The following is a 20856-nucleotide window of genomic DNA, read 5'->3' on the forward strand; positions in this document are numbered from 1 at the left end:
CATTATTTGTATTAAAACTGTAAACCTATTTTTGCCCACCCCACTATTGCAGTGGTAGTTATATCTGAGAGGAAAAAAAGGGGAAGTTATTTTTTCCTATCTTTCTGTATTGTTTGAATTATCTGTAATGAGGTTCTATTACTTTGTAAACTGAAGAAAAACCACAGTTCATAATAGCTTCATGGTTTCAATTTTTGTTTTTGTTTTATTCTTGTTTATTTTATTACAATTGTCCCAATTTTCCCCCTTTGTCCTCCTCCGTCCTGCCCCAGCCCCCACTCCCAAAGTCCATCCCCACACTGTTGTCCCATGGGTCATTCATACATGTTCTTTGACTACTCCCTTCCCCTTCTTTTCACCATCCCCTTTCTCCCCCCTTTCTCCTGGAAGCTGTCAGTCTGTTCCCTGTTTCCATGTCCCTCTGGTTCTGTTTTGCTCGTTAGTTTATTTTGCTCATTGGAATCCTCTTATAAGTGAAATCATATGGTATTAGTCTTTCACCGACTGGTTTATTTCACTTAGCATAATAGTCTGGAGTTCCAACCATGTTGTCACAAATGGTAGGAGTTTCTTCTTCTTTCCTTCTGCTGCATAGTATTCCATAGTGTAGATGTACCACAATTTAAAAAGTCAATTCTAATCATAGAAACTAGGGCCTGGTGGACTGGCCTCATGGATGTCTACCTTTGATCACCTTTCAGAGACAGTACAATCCCAAAAAATCTGGCCTGGAAACTGCTCCCAAAGGAATCCCGCACAATGTATCTGTTTCTCCTCCCAGCAAAGGCACTGAAGCCTGTTGGGTGTTGGTTGCCTTCCCATGCTCTTAGAGCTTCCCCTGGGAACTGTCCCTGTGGCCATTGTGAAGGGATGAGGTGGCTGGTGACACTCTGGGCTTTGGGCCTTCCGTTTTTGTTTGCCTAGGGTCTGTTCAGTCTCCCAGGTCCTGTGTCCAAAGAATGAGGCTTTAAAAATGGAGAAATTAGATTTTGTTTCATTTATAAACCTTGAAGTTCCCATCTTCTTATCACTGGAGCATTTTCCCCCAAAGCTACATGAGCCTTCCACCCTCCATATACACTGGATGACTTAGACGGAGACCTAAATGACGTTAAGGTAGAGCATCATTTATGGAATCTTCCCCTGTTAAATTCCCATGGCGATGTAGTGAAGGGCTTCAGGGATTTTACTCCAACATCTTGGCTAAATGCCAGGCTGGCAAATTCCACTCCCCCTTGGGCACTGCAGTGCCAGTGTCCTTCACCCAGGATGAGGTCATTGTCTTTGTGGTTAGATAGTGGGCACTTTCTGCTTCTTAAGCTTTTGTACTGTGGTAAAGTTTAAGAAAGAGGCTTACAGTCTTACAGCTCTCGCCTCTTTAATCTTCATATTGTCAGACTCATTATGGATTAAGTTCTAGATTTGAACCTCTGTTTCTCAGTCCCCCTCCCCCACCTGAATGGTGCCCTTAGGTGTCTGGACTAGGGCATCCATAACTTTGGGCATTTTTTTTTTTTTCTACTTGAAGCAGATGGCATTTGGGAGCAAACGCTCTGATTCTTGGGGAAAAGTTTACAAAACATAGCCACATTCCATTTCTTCATATATTTGAGATGTTCTTGGGCTTTGGTGAGAGATGACTTTAACATCTTAGGATAAACAATAGCAAACTCAGCCCTTTTGCCTTTCAGCTCTATTTATTTGTAGCCAGCTATTGAAACACAACAGCTATTAAACTGCAAGTGAGTTCTTCACAGCAGCCTCTCCTTGCCTAGTTGAGTTCTCTATGCATTTCGCTCTCCCTTATGTATGTTTGTGTGTATGTATGTATGTTGACATCTACGAATTATTTCCCTTTCAAGGATCTCAAACACAAAGACCCTGGCCTTTTGAATATTTTCTCTGTACTGTTGAGTTTTGCCTACTAAACCTGACTTGAAGGGACACATTGTTGTCTGCTTTCCATATTCTGTCCGATAAATGGTTGTCAGGGCAACAGCCTAGAAGGTGAAGTGTCACTGATAACCACATGAATTCTTTAAACAAACATGACCAGAGCAAATTCCAGTGTGTGCTTGAAATCTGTAGAAGAGGCAAGGCTTCAGACAGGTCCTTTCTTTTACAAACTTGATACTTCCTTTAAAAATTAGCTACAGTTTGAGTTGCTCATACTTTTATTAAAAATCCTGAGTAAAAACATTGCCTTTGTTGGATAGTATGGCTGTCATTCCAGCATAAGCTTGATTTGTATAGCAGCCCTCCTTTTATAGCACCTGCCAATGCTCTTGACAGAGCCCCAGAGGAGGAAAGCACTGTGGTTCTCCGTTGTCTCTCAGTAACAGACGCACAGAGTAATCAACCAACACACACTGTAGCATCTCAAGTCTTCTTCACAATGTCTCTTATAGAAGAGCTTATGATTGATACCTGCAATGAAACTGAATTCAGAGGCTTTCAGTAACTGTTTCCAAGGCTCTTAAAAGCTTAGGGGTAGGAGTGTGCCCAGAATTAGAACCCAGTTCATCCTGATGCCTAAGACCATACTCATTATATAGCACAACCCTCACTTAAAAACAAACAAACAAACAAAACGTAAGAGGAGTAAACATTGTAAAAGAGAGAACATTTCTAAGATAAAGTATATGATTTTCAAAACAAGAGTGGAAAACCTTTTCTGAAGGTAAAATAGTTAGGGGAACAAATAATATGTAATTTCCTATTCATTGAAAATGAGCAATTAATTCTGCCCTCGAGGGTTGAATTTATGTCTAGCTTATTTGCACATGAAAGTACAAGATTGGCTTCATTTCTATGAAAGTAAGACATCTGGTTGGGAAGTGAAAAATTTGGTCAATTACCTGAATCATGTTTGGTCTACATGATAGAAAAGCCCCAGATGTCTTCAGATCACCAGATGTTTGGCGCTATGTGGTTAACACCAGACCCTCTGACTGACTTTTTCACGTGAGAGCTTGCTTTTTGATTCACCCATTGTTAGGAGGTTGTTATCATTTCATAAACCAGCAGTTTGCAAATGACAGTCTAGACTAGAGACTAACATGGCTCCTGACAGAGTATTCACTGGTGTATGATACAATGAGAAAATAAAGTTGTAAAAGGAAATGTATTTAATTTAAAAGAATGACCTTCATTTTGAGATCATCTCCTTCCTGTCTTTTTAGTGATAACAAAACATGCTGCCAAATGATCTTGATTCTGGTTTGTTTTTAATGAATCTACAGAACTAAATGAAACATTGAGAAGCTTATGTCAGTCCCCACTTTTTTTTTAATGTGATTTTTTTTTTAACTGAATTGTGAAGAAAACAAAACAAAACAGTGAAAAACCACTGATTTAAACCTGGTAATGTCTTCACCACAGTGACAGCTAAGATGTTTTCCCGTATTTCCTAAAGTTGCCTCCCCGAGCAGTGGCGGCCGTCTCCCGGGCAGAACTAGCTGTCTGGGTCTTGGAAGTATTGGTCATCTTAACGGTCAAGGGTGTTGCTTTCAAAATTGTAACTTTTCCTTTAGAAACAAGCATTTGGTCCTTAAAATAACTCCAAAGAAGACACCTTCTGCACTTTTAAAACATTTCACTCTGCAGACCTTCCACGGAGACATGACCATGTGCTGGAAAACTGAATTCCATCACTGAATATTTTAACGACTTTCACAGTTTCTGTGGTTTGCTGTCATGACCCAGAAGCACGTATCTCCACATATGGTAACAACAGGGATTGCTCCTCAAGCTTTATAAACTTGATCAGGCCCTGGTCAGGTTGCTCAGTTGGTTAGAGTGCCGTCCGACATGCCAAGGTTGTGGGTTTGATCTGGGGTCGGGGCACAAAGAAGAATTAACCAGTGAATGCATAAATAAGGGGAACAACAAATCAATGTTCTCTCTCTCTCTCCTCTACTTGCTCTCTCTCTCTAAAATTAAAACAAAAAAACCTCAGCCAAAATATACTGAGCAACCACTATGTGCCAGGTGAAATGCAATACAACAGGAATAACGATCATGATAACGATAACAATGTACTTATACATTTGCCATGTGACAGACACCATCCTAAAGTGCTTTATAGGTATTATCTTGCTCGATTCTCATAACCATTTTGGGAGAAAAATAGCATTATTACTGTCTTTTAACCAGTAAGGAAACTGTAGCAGGGAAATTAAATCACTTGCCCCAGGAAACAAACCCTGTGATTAGTAAAGCCAGGATCTCCATCCAGGCCTGCCCACCTCCTAACCTGAACTCCTGGATGCTCTGCTAAACCTCCTGCCTCCTACAAATATATCTACCAGGAGAGCTCTGCCCTCAAGGCGGTTATAATCTAAAATAGAAGAAGAGGCACAAGGCAAAAAGCCATTATGTAGAACAGAATGATGTCATTCCAATAAACATGCTTTAGGATTGTAAAGGAAAGGGTGATTAATTATGATCTACCCAGGAAAGGCTCTTTGGAGGTGACCTTAGGCTAGGTGAAAACATAACAGGGCATTGGCAATTATCAAGAGAATTAGTTCACTGGGGGTGTCAACATGGATGACTTCAAGCTAAAAAGACTGCACTTTATGCTCTGACTAGTTAAGAATTGGCCACCTGCACCACTGGAATCCATTGGATATTTGCCAACTCTCTTGTTCTCCCTGTGACATAGAGTCCTGGTTTAGATGAGTTCCTTCCCTAGTTGGGGGTGGGTAGAGGAGGGAAGTGCCACAGCAGGGGGTGCAGAAAAGTGGAGGAATCTGCCTCTAGTCAGGAGCCCTGGGGTTCAATCCCAGCTTCTGCTGCTGTAGCTGAGTGACACCAGGGAAGCCACCGCCCTCTCTGAGTATAGTTTTCTGTCCTGCAGAAGGCATACATTAAAGTGGATGGTCTTGAAGGGCCCTTTGAAGTCCAGAATCTATTTTTGGAACCTTCCTAGGAGAGGAAAGGAAGGAGCTAGACGATTCCGCATGCTGGAATTTTATGTCCCTGGACATGGACCTCTGTGAGAGTCTTCCACAAATGAAGCTGCCTTCCTTCTCTACCCATGGCAGTCAACAGGCACTTAGATCATTCTCCCTGGCTCTAATGTTTTCTGTTTCTAATCTACATGGCATCGTAGGAAGATCCCAGGCTTCTGAAACTGAGATTCTGGGTCGCAAACCTGACTGTGCCTCATCAGAAAGGTGCCTTTGAACACATTATGTAATCGTCTGTGCTTTTATTTCTACAACTGTAACATAGTGATTCTCATAGTAGCCTCATCGGTTTGTTTCTAGCATTGGAGGTGATAGCATCTGAAAAATTCATAAACAGTAACTGAAAACTCACAGGTTTTAATAAATAGGCATTATTTCTATTATGATACTTATCTTCCTAAAATACAAGTTGTGTACGCCACTCCTTGGCTCACTGACCTACAGTAGTTACTGGTTGTTTATTAGAACAAGTCCAAACCCCTTAGTCTGGTGTCCATCCTGCCTTCCTCAGATTCACTTAGCTGTAAGACCTGGGGCTTTTGATTTATAAGTTAACCACCTTCCACTTCTTGAATCAGATTTGACTAGGTAAGGAGAATTTGAGAACCTTTATTTCATTAAGTGATGATATCCACTGTACTGGTGAGAGGTTTGGGCCTGCTGGTCAATCATTTTCTAGGCACACACACATGCATAGGCTTTGATACATTTCATTGTCCCCGAGTTAGAGAGCTGAGAGTGTATTACTGACAAAATTATATTAGGAAACATTCCTTGTGTCAGTAGCATTCGAGTTACACTTCATCTAGTCTCTTTACTTGATATTTCATCATCGTGTGTGTGTGTGAGTGTGTGTGTGTGTGTGTGTGTGTGTGTGTGTGTGTGAGATCTTTTTGTCTAAGTCAATTGATCTGTGTCTTATGGTCTTCTCCTTTTAAAAGAAATCTATAAATTTAGTTAAATGAACATTCCTGAGAATTTCTCTTCTAGACACTGCTGGGTGCTGTGGGGAGTGATGAATACAGAGATAAAGAAAATTGTCTTTGAGCTGTTATCGTCTAGTAGGAGAGAGAGAAGAGACAAACAAAGGGGAAAAAACATAGCATAAGGCTCACTCAAAATTTGACTTAAAATATATATAGTGTTTATTTATTAAACACCTACTTATAGGTCAGAATATAAGGCCAGGGATATAAAAATATATAAAAGACAGTCCAAATCACAAAAGCCCTTACAAAATATCATAGTCAGAAGAGGCATTGGATGGGAATGGTATCTACTGAAAGTAAGCCATGAGAGGGCAGGAACCTTATCTAGCTTTTTCCTTAATGTGTTTTCAACATTACAACAGTGCCTGGCACATAACAGGTGCTCAGTAAACATTTTTAAAATGAATGATGAAGAAGATATCACAGCAAGTTTTACATTTAATCAATAATTCAAAAATAGAATTTAATTCCTACTTAAAATGAGATTATTTTAAGGAGGCAAATAAAGGGAAATGAACAGCTTAGTTTCAGAACATGTCTTTCAACAGGTGGCAGAACATGGCAGGTGTAAGTTTTTTGTTAATTTCTCTGATTGAGTGATTAGCTCTGGACATGTGTAACTCCCATCCAGGAGCAAGAATTACTGAAATGTTTTTCAGTCAGTCTTGTATCAGTTGTGATTCCGGGTCTAAAAAACCTGCCCAAGTGAACTGAGATCTCTGTAGAGGAATTTAGGTGCTGGGTGTGGGTCAAGTCCCTAATTCTGTCAGTTCTTTTAAAAACTAAGTATCAATAGCCAGTCTGCTGGCAGCCATAGGCACACGATAGTATTATGTCTTATTTAGTGCGGGCTCATGCTTCATATAACTTTGGATCTCCACCATATTTGGACCAGTTCTTAACCATCTTTGAAAGCACCCTGGCACAGAGTATACATAACGTGAAACAACAAACTCATGTAAACCACAGCATGCTTTTAAAACAGCTCCAGCCTATTGTTGGAGAGTTGCTCATTCTTGTGTTTGTTCTTTTACCTCTAAACCAAATTGAACGTGGATTCAGTGTGACGGTACTCAGAGACCCTTTCTGCTGGCAAGGCAGGGTGTCACTTAGCACTGTCCTGGCCAATCTGATTGGCCTGTTGACCGTGGCAAACATAAGCAGGGACTGGTGCTCCAGTGCCAAGCAGGGAGGAACCAGGGTCACATGCCACCCACGCCTAAACCTCTCTCTGACATTTCCATGGGCTTTGAGCCAACTCTCTCCCCCTGGGTTTCATCTCAAGTTTGTAGGAATACAAAGGAACACTGGACCTTCCAGTTAATACAACACCCCGCCCCCACTTCCCCCTTCCTGGAGAGGATAACAGTTCTGTTGACCATTATAATGCATTTTCTGTCTCCCAGCAATCCACACAGTCATTAATTTCTGCTGCTGACATCAGGAAAGAGGATTATGTGTGTGTCTGAAACTGTTCCCAAAGTGCTCATTAGTCATAGATAATTGAAAAACTGGTAGGGGAAGATTTGGTGTAATAGTAGCCCCCGCCTGTGAAGAGGGACTGCAACCACCAGATAATTGTAGGCTCCAGCTTTTGACCGCTCACACTGAATCTGCCGTCTGAATGGGAATTCAGTGGACATGAGCCCAAGAGCCCTCAGAGCAATTGCTTTTTTAACACGGAGGTGAGAGTGTGTTCACAGGAACAGAAGCCAGCCAGATCTAGAAAATAAGTGAAGCATTCTGGGGCCTCTCTCCTGCCTTCAGGCTGAGGAGCAGAGTTTAGAGAAGGTGCATAGTATTCTCCTCCATTTTTCTTTTAACTTAAACTAGTTTTCTTTGGTCACAAAAGAAACACAAGGTCATGGTTATAGAACAAGCACAAATGGGAGAGTAGAGAAGAATCCACAAAGTAACGATATTCTGCATATTTTTTCTGGAAGTATATTTGCTTACATTTTTGTACCCTTTAAAAAAATTCACAGATAGGATCTCATACTCTGAATACTCTTCTGCATCTTGCCCTTTTCACTTAATTTATCTTGGACTTCTTGCCCAAACCATGCCTTAATTCTTCCTCATTCATTTTAATGTTTATGTAGTATTCTGCTGAATATATGTGCCTAATTTATTTACCCTGACCATATTTAAGGAGGGAAACACCTTGTAAAAAAATTGCACATGTATGTTCAAGGTAGAACAATTAGAAATTATGGATTAGTTAAAAGCAAGAAGGAAAAAATCATGCATAGTTTCTCCATCCAGAGAAAGTCTCCCTCTATAAATTTCTACCCCAGGAATGTATTTTTACAAATAGTCCATCCACCTTCTTTGTTGTTCTTAAAATGAAGTCATACGCTACATAATGTTTTGCAGCCTGCATTTTTCAGCTGGCTTGGTGGTTTTAAAGATAAAAACTGTTTCCCATTCTAGCTTTTCTCCACACTTCAGGTTTATCTTCTTAAAAAACAAACCGAGCGCCCAAAGCTGTCAGCTGGTGGGGCCTCATTGCCTTAGTTGGACCCCCTTGTCCTGCCTGAGGTCCCCTGCTGCCTCTCTTGTTAGCCAGCCAAACTGCCCCACTCCTCCCTGGTGTCCTTTGTGCCAGCATACTGAATGCCTCGAACACTCCGTGTCCCTTGGGGCTCTCTACAGTGAACCTGATTTTTGCTCTAATGGCATTCATTTCCCCTGAGCATTAAAGCTCTGAAACCAGCAAGCTGCCACCTGTCTTTCCAGACCAGGCTCAAATGTCACCTTCATCTTGATTTCCTGTACTCCCCGGGGGCCAACCTCACTGTCCCCTCTCAGCGCTCCGGGAACACCACATCCACCTTTAAAGCATTTTATATACATGGGCCCAAGAGCCTCAGTTCGCACAGAACACTGGGAGTCTTTTGAGGTCAGAGTTACCTCATGCATTTATACCCCACACTTACATCTTGACATAAGGTAGGTGAAAATATATGGGACCATTATTACTATTATTATTGTTACTGAAATGTTTGTTAAAATGCACATATGAGTGGTTGAACGAAGACTAGAAGAGACTGCAAATGCAGAGGCTGTGAAACCCTGATTAACTCTGGGAAAACCGATGCTGTGAATAATTTAATTTTATGGTGGAAAGAGGATTATTTCTGGAAGAGTTGTCAAGATGCACCGAAGCTTGCCTCTGACAGCTCTTCTAGTCCCCTTAGTGCATCTCTGGCAGATGAACTTCAAGTGTGGTCTGATGGGCGATTTCTCCCAGAGGCTCACTATTGACATCTTGCTGTGTTATGCCAGACTGTTTCCTCTTGGTCTCTAGAGAACAAAGCTTCTTCCTGCTTGGGGTCCAGATAGACTACTCCTGAAGGCAGTGGTTCCAGTTCAAAGGAGGGATGTTAAGCCTTGTGCATGTTTATTTTCATTCCTAGACCACTGGACTGAGGACAAGGCCTGGCTTGCTGCCCTAGGTTGGGCTCTCTGGAGGCAGAGGCTGTGCCGGCTTTGGGGGCTTAAGATGTCTGTCAGGGGTTGCCGCCAGGGAAAGGAAGGGGAGTGAGTAGGGTTGGGCAGAGGGAGAAGCGGAACCACGATGCAGTCCCACAGCGCCTTGGCCGATGCAGCAGAGTGCTCTGAGCAAGGGGTGCCCACCAGAACCCTTGTGTCCCCACTTTGCTAAGTCACCAGGCATGGCTGCCCTGAGAAATACAGCACCTCGTCAGGGCGGCCTGAGAAGCTGTCTGCTAACCTCACTGCCCGCAGGGGCAGCAAGTCCATCCTTACTGGGGGACCAGGCAGTGACCTCTTCCTGTCTGCCACACTCCCCATATCTAAGCAACCACCATGAGCTGTCCTTTCTTGCTCCACACAATCTTCCCTATCTGCCTCTATTTCTGCATCTCACCTGCTAATAACTTAATGAAGGCCCTTGTCTCTTCTCTTTCGTTACCGAAATAGCTTCACAGTTGTTTTCCTTTACCTCCTTCTGTCCTCTGCTACCATGTGCCAGAGAGATCGTTAAAAATACGCAAATCCAGTCACCTCGTTCCCTGGCTTAATGCTCCTTCAGAAGCTCAGCATGGCCTTCCTGGTCAAGTTCAGCACCCCAGTCTGGACAACAATGCAGCTCTGTCCTCTCCTCCCTCTCCAGCCCTGTCCGTCTCCTCCACCGCTGCTGGTCCTCACCCCAGCATATGTTTCAGTTTACTTGGCCCTGTTGGCAGTCTCCCATCTGTCTTGGTCTTTGCTCAAGATGCTGCCTCTGCTGAGAAATCTACCTGGGGTCCTCCAGCATAGGACTTGAACCCAGAACTCCCAACTGCAAGCCCAGGGCTCTCCCTGTGCCTCAGCAGGCTTCTTCCTAAATTACCGTCCAGAAGACACCTTGCTTATCCTCCTCCTGTCTGGAACATTTTATTTTTTTAAGTGAAAATTACACCTTTTATATTTGTGAAGATCAGGGATGAAGGTTAAACTGAGTTCCCATTTATACCTTCCTATGAAAATTAACCCTTTAAAAAAATCTGAATATGCAGACAACCTCGGAGATATTGCAGGTTTGGTTCCAAACCACTGCCATAAATCAAGTATCATAATAAGGAACGTCGAGTTTTGTAATAAAATGAGTGATAATTTTTTTGCTAGTGGTGGGTCTTGCCTCCATTTTTTAAAAAAACATAACATTTGTGAAGTGCAATAAAGTGAAGCACAATTAAGTGAGGTATGCCTGTAGTGGGAATGGTTTGCAAATGGTGCTACTTTTTAAACACATAATATTTGTCCCCAAAATGCTTCTCTTGGTAGCTTCATTCACTTAAAAATATTTTTTTTAAAAAACAGCTGCACCCAAATGTAATGTATTGAATAAGAAAGTACACAGGTATTAGAGTGGAATCCATGGCCTGTGTGACCGTGGGGAATTCATTTTCCCTTGATAAGCGTGACTCTCCCCATCCATCTGTGCAATGGGGACAGTAAGAGTACCCTTCACGTAGGATTATTGTGACAACAAAGTGGGAAAATGCATGATGTGTCCTTAGCACAGTCCTGGCACAAAAGTGATCAGCAAATGGGAATGCCGTCTGGTATGTGCTGTTACTGTGAGGCAGAGTGACACAAGTAAGACAGCGCCCAGAGCCAGACTGTCCGCAGCTCAGGGCGCTGCTGTCTTCCAGGTTTTTTGCTGGCTTGGGCATCCAGAGCAGACTAGAGGTTCTCCTTGTGCCCCCCCCAACATTTCAGCATCTCAGCCTTAGAAATCCAATAGAAATATAATATGAACGACATATGAAACTTAAACTTATCTAGTAGTTGCATTAAGGTAAAAAGAAATAGGTGAAATTAATTGTAACATATTCTGTAACTTAATAAATTGAAAACATTTCAACATGTAACTGCTATAAAATTATTAATGAAATCTTTTACATTTATTTTTCTGTACTTTACCTCTGGTGTATATTTTCTACTGATTATATCTCAGTTCAGACACTAAATTTCTATTGTAAATACTGGATTTTAGATTTTTAAAATTAACATTGAAAAGTAGATTTGCACACCCAACTTGTTCCAAATGTACTTGAAACATTTTACTAACTGAATTAAGTATCAGTTTTTAAATTTAAAGTGAAATTAATTGAGAAATTTGGCTTCATAGTTACTCTAGCCACATTAAAAAATTTTTTTATTGATACATTGATTATATAGAGAGAGGAAAGGTGAGAGAAAGAAGCACCGATGTGAGAGAGAAACATCAACCTGTTGCTTCTTATACGCATCCCAACTGGGGATGAGACCCATCAGGTAGGCATGTGCCCTGACCAGGAAACGAACCGGCAACTTTTTGGTCCATGGAACAACATTCCAACCAATGAGCCATGTGGCCAGGGCTCCAGCCACATTTTAAATGCTTGATCCACTTGTGCCTTGTGGCTGCCATTATTGGATAATGAACCTTTAGAAGCCATTGCAGTGGTTTCAGTTTTTCTTTTCTTAGCTCAACTTTTTTCAAATTCAATTATAGAAAGAAACCTATTACCTAAAATGGATAAAAACGTGTCATGGAAGTGCTTTGTTTCCAATTAGAGGAGGTTGGTGAGCTATTCACCCTCTCCCTCCTTCTAGCCCCCACCCTCAACTATACCCCCAGAAGACCTGAAGCACCTCTGCCCATCCCTGGACCTCCAGGGAACAATTAACAAGTGGTAGGTATCTCAGCACCAAGCAAATTGCTGACCGCACATTCAAGATCATAGAATCTTGGAGCTCAGAGGAATCTTAGGATTTATCTCACTCTACCCCCACCCCTCCTTGTACTGCTAAAATACTTATTATAAATTCCTTAGCAGTGAAGAGGGAGAGGGAGTGCTTATCCTCTGCTAAACACCTGGGAACAGATGGACCTCTTCATTCTGTTATGACTTACATGGTTCTCTGTGACCCGCTCTCATCTCCCTAACTAGACTGGGGGCAAGGACTACCTTCTGCAGTGCCACAGCACCCACGCAAAGCAAGACAATCAATAAATTCTTAACTGAAGGCCTGAGTGACTGCAGGAATTCAAGGTCACTTGAAATACCAGGGTCATTACATTGCACAACTCCAAAGAACGCCATTCAAATTGTATTCCATGGTTGTGTAAGTAGCAACCTTGTGAAGTTTAGACTGGACTTTCTTTTCCAACTGAGAAAAACTTAAGGCATTCTTTACTAGAGCAAAGTTATCTTCTTCTTTATTTTCTGATGGGAAGCAACTATATGAGTAAATTTTATCAACTTTCTTAGGGATATATGTTCATCAGGAAGTGTGTATGGATGTGTGAACTGTGTGTGTGTGTATAAAATGTATGCTGGTATGCTGTCAGAGCTGCTCTGTTAGGAGGAAACAGTTTGACCATTTTAATGTAGTCTTTAAGAGGCCACTGAGTATATACAAGGGAGGACCCCAAAATCCAGAACTTACTTATAAAAATTTGTATATTTTTCTTACATGTTTAAACTCCAGTCACCTTCAACGTACTCTCCATTTGATGCAATACACCTATTGAGATGGTTTTTCCACTGTTCTAAACAGTTTTAGAATTCATTGATTTTGATGCTGTTTAGTGCTTCTGCCTTTTTGTTTGTTTGTTTCACCTCTTCCACATCAGCGAAGTGTTTCCCTTTGAGGACTTTGTCATCAGGGAAACAACAACATAGTCTCTCAGGGCAAGATCATCTGATGTACCAAGGAGGGTGGGTCACGGGGGTCAGGCTGTTTTGGTCAAAAACTGCTGAACACTCAACATGATGTGGGGAGGTACACTCATAAATCACCCATCATGAAATGGGCAAAGACTTTGGAAGAGTCATAAAAAAAATTTGCTGAAGCCGTATGCATCCTCTCACAACAATGCCAGCTGGTACACTAATACAGATAGGTTCCTAGAACACTCACCTAGCGGGGAAAGCCTGTACTACAAGGGGCCCTCTCTCCAGATGGTAATTGTGGTTTTTGTTTTTTTTTTGTCTTTTTTTGGCCCACCCTCATATCTTTTGGAATTTCCTATTAATGGAGTGTTTCTTCAGTTTGAAAGATGTCTTAGAGCACCTTACTTTGCAAAGCACCCCAGAACATGATCCATAAGAGTCAAGAACATATACCTGTCACCAAAATAGCAAAGAGACTGTTTGTGGCTGCATGGTTGCTATCTTTGTGAAGTTGAGGAAATGCAGAGGAAAGGGGAGGTTGCGGAGGGGCCCTCTTAAGAAAACCTGAGGTCTGCTTTTGTATTTTTCAAACTGACAGGTGTTTGTTTTTTCTCCTTTCTACCCAGGAAACCAAGTGCTACCTCCTGGAGCTTCTCTTGGAAATGGGCTTACACCAGAGGCAGCGAAAGACCTCGGCCTTCCTGCTGGAATTGCTGTGGCAGCCTCACTTATTGATGCCCATGCAGGAGGACTAGGTAATTACCTCCTACTGCATGTCCACTATCAACGCTGTTCTCACATGAATTATTCCCCAGAACCAAAGATACCCCAATGCTGTTTATAAAGTAAAGATCAAGGGCTGGTGATTCAAGATATAATAATAAAAAAACCTTTCCACAGTTAGGCATTTGGATAGAATTATAGAACTTTTAATCAAATATAGAATTTATTTATAATTTTATTAATTTCTTCATAAATAATAATAGGAAAAAATGATCGAACCAATATGTTGATGGTTCTTCGGTTTACTGAAAATTTGAGAAAGCTGTTTTAACTTCCAACTAGCAAGTATGACGAGGGTATACTAAACTATATTGTTTTTTCTAACAGTGTTCCAAAACTCTTACAAGTCAGATGGATTTATTTCATAATATATTTACTTATATCTTATATCCACTTACCTGAGTGTAATCTTGATTTAATCTCCTAAATAACTCTCACACCTGGCATTCATGTATTATGTACTCATTATTTCAAAGACCCATTGAAAACTTACTGTGTCTCAATCATGGTGCTGGGGCACAGTGGATTTAAAATAAAATCAAGTCTCTTCCCCAAAATTTAATGGGAAGGCAGAAAATGAGATAAGGATTACAGAGAAGTGTGATAACTCTGTTCTCTTCTTTATCCTCACTGCACTTTGGAGAGGGGTGTTGATGGGGGTTGCTCAGATTCTCAACATCTCTCACTTCAAATATAGCCATATCTTTTTTTCTTCTTTCTAATGGTGCCTTTTTTTCTTTTTTTAAATTATGGTTCAGACCTCATGAAGTCAATTTAGTAGATCATGACCACTGAATTTACAGAACAGAGTAGACCAGAGTAGAAAACAGAATACATCTCACAGAAAAAGCCGTGTTCTATGAACTTTTTTTCCATTGTATGTCTCTGTGCATGCGTATACTGGGCCATGATGAAAGGGAATTTCTCACCATGGATCAGAGTCAGAAAAAGAAGAAGTTTGAAAGATATCCTAATCTTTAAATACTCACATAGAATTGTGTTCCCAAAACTCCGTCGGTGCTTTACACCTCTGTGTCTTTGCACATGCATTTCTCTCCCCAGCCTGCTTGGTCCTCCACTCCTGCTCTGACTCAAAGGCTCCTATCAGGTGCTTTCTCTTTTGCATAGTCTTCCATGGAGCATTCGGATTTATTTAGGAATTCCTTAGGTTGTTCTTCTTTCTGCACTTTTACCTACCCCTGCTGAAGAAATGATCACATTTTGTTGTAATTACTGTTTTATCTGCTTATCTTTTCCACTAGACGAGGACAGGGAGTTATATTATTCATCTCGTATCACCCGTGCAGAGCCCTGTGTCTGATTCCTGTAGGTGCTTTATCAATTTATTAAGTGAATCAAGTCACGTGAAGGCAAGACTAAGGTGAAATGGCCTTACCCTGTAGGGCGAAAATTAATCTGTTTCTTTATGTGGCAGATTATTAAGCCGTGTATTGCTCTTCTACATAGTCCATGGACTTGCAGCGTAGGGTAGTTCTCAGTGGTCTGTGAATGTGTCTGTCTGTCTTACTCATCTCTGTGTATTTAGGATCAAGCATAGTGCCTGAGAAATAGTGAACAGCCAATACTATGTGTGAATCGGTTGAATGGTAGGTAATAGTGATTATAGGCAAGGGTGTTTCTCGCCCCTTCCAGTATGAGCAGTGTGTGCTTTTGATTGGAATGTCATGATTTGGGTTTTTAAGGACAGGCAGAGAGAACTTGTAATCTAGATTGGTTCCTGTCCCCTAGTCATCCTGACATTCCATCGTGTTTGCGGTCAGGGAAGCTCTCTCCATCATGCCTTTTCACTTATCCCTGTGGCGACAGCCACAATTATCCACTCCCCACCCCCACATCCCCGCCTAGGGGACAAGCACCGGGCTGGGACCACCTTAGGCTGAAAGAAAGAGGGCTCCCCCTTGGGGAGCTTCAGGGCTTGATGTCCGTGCTAGTGGCTCAGGCCTCCCTCCTGCCCAGGACTCACCGTGCCCTCCAGGGAGGAGACTGCTCCCTGCGCGCACCTGGGACCCGCAGGCACTCCAGAGTGTAGGGGGCATTGCACTGGGAGGAGCGCAGGCCATTGAATGACCCCGTTCTTTTCCTAAATCAGTGCAAGAAATTTTACCCTTGGAGGCTTTGGGTGAGGCCTTTTGTTTCCTTTAAAATACAAATGCTCTTAAGTTAGAGTTCCCCTTATGTTTTCCAAAAGTAAGTTATTTAAGTGGAAAGATAGAAGGATTTTGGATGAGTTTAGGGGCCAGCAGTGGCTGGGAAGGGAACAGGGAAGGGATTCTCAGTGACCGTGGGACAGTAAAGACCTGCTTAACTATTGTGACTAAGTTTTAGCCTTATCCCTCCTCTGCCTCCACCTCTCCCCTTCGCCTAACAGCCATTTTGGGATTACATGTCTGGGAAGGAGAGGAGGCCTGGGAGTGAGCATTCACTCTCACTTCCTGTCAGCCTGTGCCCCCACCAGGATATGCAGAAGAACAGAGGCCCTGAAAGTCTTAAAAAGTTTATTCACTTGTCCAACCACATGGTCATTGAAATATATATTGAATGCCTGTAAACATGGCCGTTACTGGTCTGGGCACTGGGGATTATCAGCAGTGGACCCAGCAGACAAAGGCCCACTCTTTCTGGAGAGAAAATCCTGGCTGTTCTGTCCCGGTCTGCATGTTTGTAGCTCAACAATAAAAGTTTCAGATGCCGTGATACAGACTCAGAACACAGAGTCTGTATATTTGGATATAAATTCCTATTCTCCCTACTTGTGTACCTTGGGCCAGATATCATACCTCTTCACACTTCTTTTTCCTCTTCTGCAATAAGAGAGAGCAGGGGCCCCCTCACAGGGCTGTTAGGAGAGCTAATGATGTAAGTAGATAAGGCAGCTGGCATAACATCTGGCGCATAGTAGGCACGCAATACTGAGGTATCTCTTTGGTTTTCTTAACTCCAGAACCACAGTGCTTGGCATAAGTAGGGGCTTTGTAAATGGAAGTTCTCTGAATTACTACCCTGGGAAGAAGGGTACCAGGAGAGCTCTCTTCCCTTTGGAGAGGCAGTTGGAAAAGAACCTCAGGCTTCCGGATTCCACCTGCTGTCCCTGGGTAGGCACTAGCTGTTCTTCCAAGGCTCTCTGTAACAGAATGCAGTGTTCACCACTTTAAGGTGCTGTATACTTAGAGATCAGAAACAACCTCAAGAAATGGTTAGATAAATTCCGTTCTAAGAGATCATTGAATGTCAGGGTGAGACTCCAGTTTTGGAGGTCAGAATTGGATGCCATCCAGGCCTCACAAAAACAAGCCCGACAGTTATGGTTCCATCAAATGCTGACCTGGCCTGGCCCCCCCTTGGCCTCCACATTCTGACTGGTAGGAGGGGCCAGCACTCTGCTGTGGAGAAATCCTCCTGGACTCTCATTCTCAAGAGAAGCCTGGGACTAGAGGATCAAGATCAAAGAAGCAAGTAAAACTCAACCCATGCTTTATCCAGTTCTGGAAAAAGAAGAGGAAGGGCTTTGTAGAAATGAAAACGAAAGATAAAAGAACATTTTGTTCTTAAGGTGCTGGTTAGTAAGTTCCCCAGCAGACAGCCAGAAGATAGGATGAGCTTCATTTGTTCTTTGTGGGGGTGGTTCTGGCCAGGGCTCCTGCTGCTGATATTTTTCTAGCTTGTAAAAATAGCGTAAACTTTGTTCCAGGTCTGTTCTTGGCTCCAGCACCCTAGCTGTCCGGAAAGGCAGTAACAACCTGATTTCTGTCTCAGGCCCCTCTCCTCTCAGTTGTTTTTGTCTATCAGATGAACTCCTGACTATCTACCAAATCTTTAATCTGGTACTATCTCCTGTGGGAGCCTTCCCTGGCTCCCCCAAACTGACTTATGTACTTTTTCCTGTTTGCTCTGATTGTGTCTTGCACTTGCCCCTGTTACTGTACATATTATCCAATTTTGTGTGTGCAAACTCTTCTCATTTACCAGTATGTAAACTCTTTGAGAGAAAGCATTGTGTCATTTCATCCTTATATCCCAGCAACCCTGCCCAGCACATGGAAGACCTTTCACTCATGCATATTCAGTGAATGAGTGAAGGAATGTTATTTCCTACACCTGACCCAATTCTTCGTGAAGCAAAAACAGCTTGCTTCGAGCACTCCATGATCCACTCCTAGATGTCTAGAAACCAGTGTCCTTTGTCCTCTTATCACATTAGCAAGTGTTGGTCAAGAGCAAACTGTGCCTAGGTTTAGCATCATTCTTTGATTCCAGATACTGATTCTTTGTCAGATGTTGAATTGGCTTTAATTGCTCATCTGAGTTGCAGAGTCAAACCAAAATGGAGATTTTGAATGTCTTTCTTTGTTTCATCTTCCTTTTCTTAATTGCAGAAGAATTGGTTCAGCCAGTCTCACATAAAGAGCTTCAGGTCCATGCCCTTCTAAAACAAAACATAATTTGTTCCAGTGAACTATAAAGTATGGTACTTTGCTTTCTCACTGTTATCAGTCATCTAGACGCAGTACTTTATACATACTATTATTCTGTACCCTTTGTGAAACGAGATGGTGAAGCTCACAAAGACAACCCGTCTTGCCCAAATCCACATGGTATGGGCAGATGCTTGATTTCAACACATGCTGTCTGATTCCAGAGCCCGCACTTCTAATCACTCTGCTCTATGGAATGGCTTTTTAATTAAACTGTGATCCATTCTACTGGATTTGATCCTTAAACTGTCATTTGAACAAGTAACAAATATTTAAAAAGGAAAGTCTTTCAATAAACATTAATCGATGGCCCATTTTACTAGTTGATGGGGTGTGAGGTAGGTATGAAAGAGAACTGGATTTCTGGGAGTTTGTAGTCTAGTAGAGAAAATAAACATTAAGTAAACATTTGCAATTATATGTGCCAAGTATGGAAAGCTTTGGAAAACCATAGAATGTGCCCAAAATTGAGATGTGAAGAATTATGAAAGAATTTCTAGAGAAAGTGATGTCCGTTGATGTAATTACATTTCTTGCCCTGTTATTGCTCTTTGGTAAACTGAGATTTATTTACTCATTATAACTTTTAAACACCAATTATGCTTTTTTCCTAATACCAACAACATCATCATTAATAAAAACAAGTATTAGAACCATTACTCATATTGGTACTGTTACTACTATGACTTTCTTACTTGCCTTCTATGTGGCAAATACTCTGCCTGACACTTAACATACTTTGTCTCTTGCTTCTCATAATAATCCTCCAAGGAATACAAGTTATTTCCCATTCTGTACATGAGGAAATTAAAGGCAGGATACATAATATTTTCTATAATTACATAACTAGTGTTATGGCAAGATTCGAACTTGAGTCTGATTCCAGAATCATACTTTTCCCTACTCTATACTTGTGATTCTCAACCAGGAGTGATTTTACCCTCCCTCCCAACCCCCTCGGGGGAATTTGGCAATGTCTGGGGAAAAGGGGAATGGTACTGACTGTGGGAGGTAGAGGCCAGGGATGCTGCTAAACCCTACTTTAAACCAAACCATCTCCATCGATATTATTTCCCTTTATAAATTCAGTTGATTTTCTTAGAAACTAAAAAGCAGCCCAAAGTAAGGATTCTGCTAATATATTAGTACTTTGTCAAAATACATTTTGTGAAATTAAGTCCTCAGTGAAAAGATAAGAAAGTAGAACTGAAGACTGTGGAATAAGGAGTACAGGGTGAGTCCCACCCCATCAGTCTTCCCAAGAGTCAAGCTACACTGCACAACTTGTCCTTTCAACACCTCACACACAATCCTTGCCTCTGCTCGTGCACTTCGCTTGTTTTGGGGCAGCTTCCCCTCCTCTCCCCATCTAGACAGCCAGTCCCACTCATGCGTCAGCACTCACTCTAAATATCACTTCTGCTGTGGATGCTTCTCCAAACTCAGGCCCACTCTTAGAAAAAAAGAATCACTCCCTACTCTGTGTTTCTGTAAAACTTTGCACTTATTTCAGTTTTCCTACCGTGTGCTCCTCATTCAGCATGCAACCCAGTTCAGTCCTCAAGAAATCAGAGAGTTAATTAAGATAATAAATATGAGAGGATTTCGAAAGCTCAGACACAAGGATTGCTAAATTTCGGTGAAGGAGCCTATTAAAAATATAGATTTCTAGGCTCCTACCGAGGAGTGTAGTTACAAGGTGGAAGATGTAACCTAGTACCCAGATGAGACAGCCTGTGGGACAGGTTGGCACTAGGCACACGGGTCAGAAGCAGAAGTAATGCGCAGCTGCCAAGTAGACAAACCAGACCAAACCCGAACTGTGCTGAGAAGGAGCCAGGCCCAGGCTTGGGGCCAGGATCTTGGAGCAGGAGGGAGCGTATCCAACAAGAAAGAGAAGGTGGACCCAAAGAGACAGACGGTCTGTAAGCAATGGAGGGGGATTAGAAGAGCAGATAAAGTCATGCCAGGGAATTTGGAAGGAGAAAAGCAGTGTCAGTTTCGGAGCAGATAGAGCAAGGACAATTCCGGGAGTTACTGGATGTGGATCAGCATGGGGGAGGAGGACTTTGTTAATGTGATTTTGAGTTTATCGTTTTCAGTTGAGGTTTAGTTTAACGAGAACCATCACTGTCTGAGACCTGAGCAGCTGCAGGAGCTGTGGCAAGGGCCAGAGAGGACACTTGTGGGATGGAGAGCTTTGGGTTTCCTGTTCCCAGGCCCCTAGGCTTCCCTGAAGATCTGAGCTTCTCTGAACTGTGAAGGACTGGCTTTAGCCAGGAGACCAGTTTTTCTCTGTGGTCAGAAAGTTGGGAAGAGTCTGGAGCCGTGGGGCTACAGACAGCTCCATCTGTCCTACCCAGTCCTACTCATCTCTAAATCTTGTGCCACATACCTCAGGATATAGAATTGTCTCTTGCCCTGAAATGGTAACATCTGTAGTTTG

At 42.2% G+C, this 20856-nt stretch overlaps 1 protein-coding gene across 7 annotated transcripts in view; it reads left to right on the plus strand.

Moving 5' to 3' along the window:
* The window catches only part of FGGY (FGGY carbohydrate kinase domain containing), a 405123-nt gene that overhangs the window by 190791 nt on the left and 193476 nt on the right, over window positions 1-20856 (plus strand). For all 7 annotated transcript variants that reach the window (XM_090271656.1, XM_090271651.1, XM_090271649.1 and 4 more), the window contains one exon: window positions 13761-13889. In XM_090271656.1, the coding sequence (XP_090127782.1) occupies window positions 13761-13889 (129 nt within the window). The remainder of the gene's footprint in view (window positions 1-13760; window positions 13890-20856) is intronic.

This window comes from Furipterus horrens, unplaced genomic scaffold (assembly GCF_987537825.1).
Source record: "Furipterus horrens unplaced genomic scaffold, mFurHor1.1.pri manual_scaffold_3, whole genome shotgun sequence".
Lineage (NCBI taxonomy): Eukaryota > Metazoa > Chordata > Mammalia > Chiroptera > Furipteridae > Furipterus > Furipterus horrens.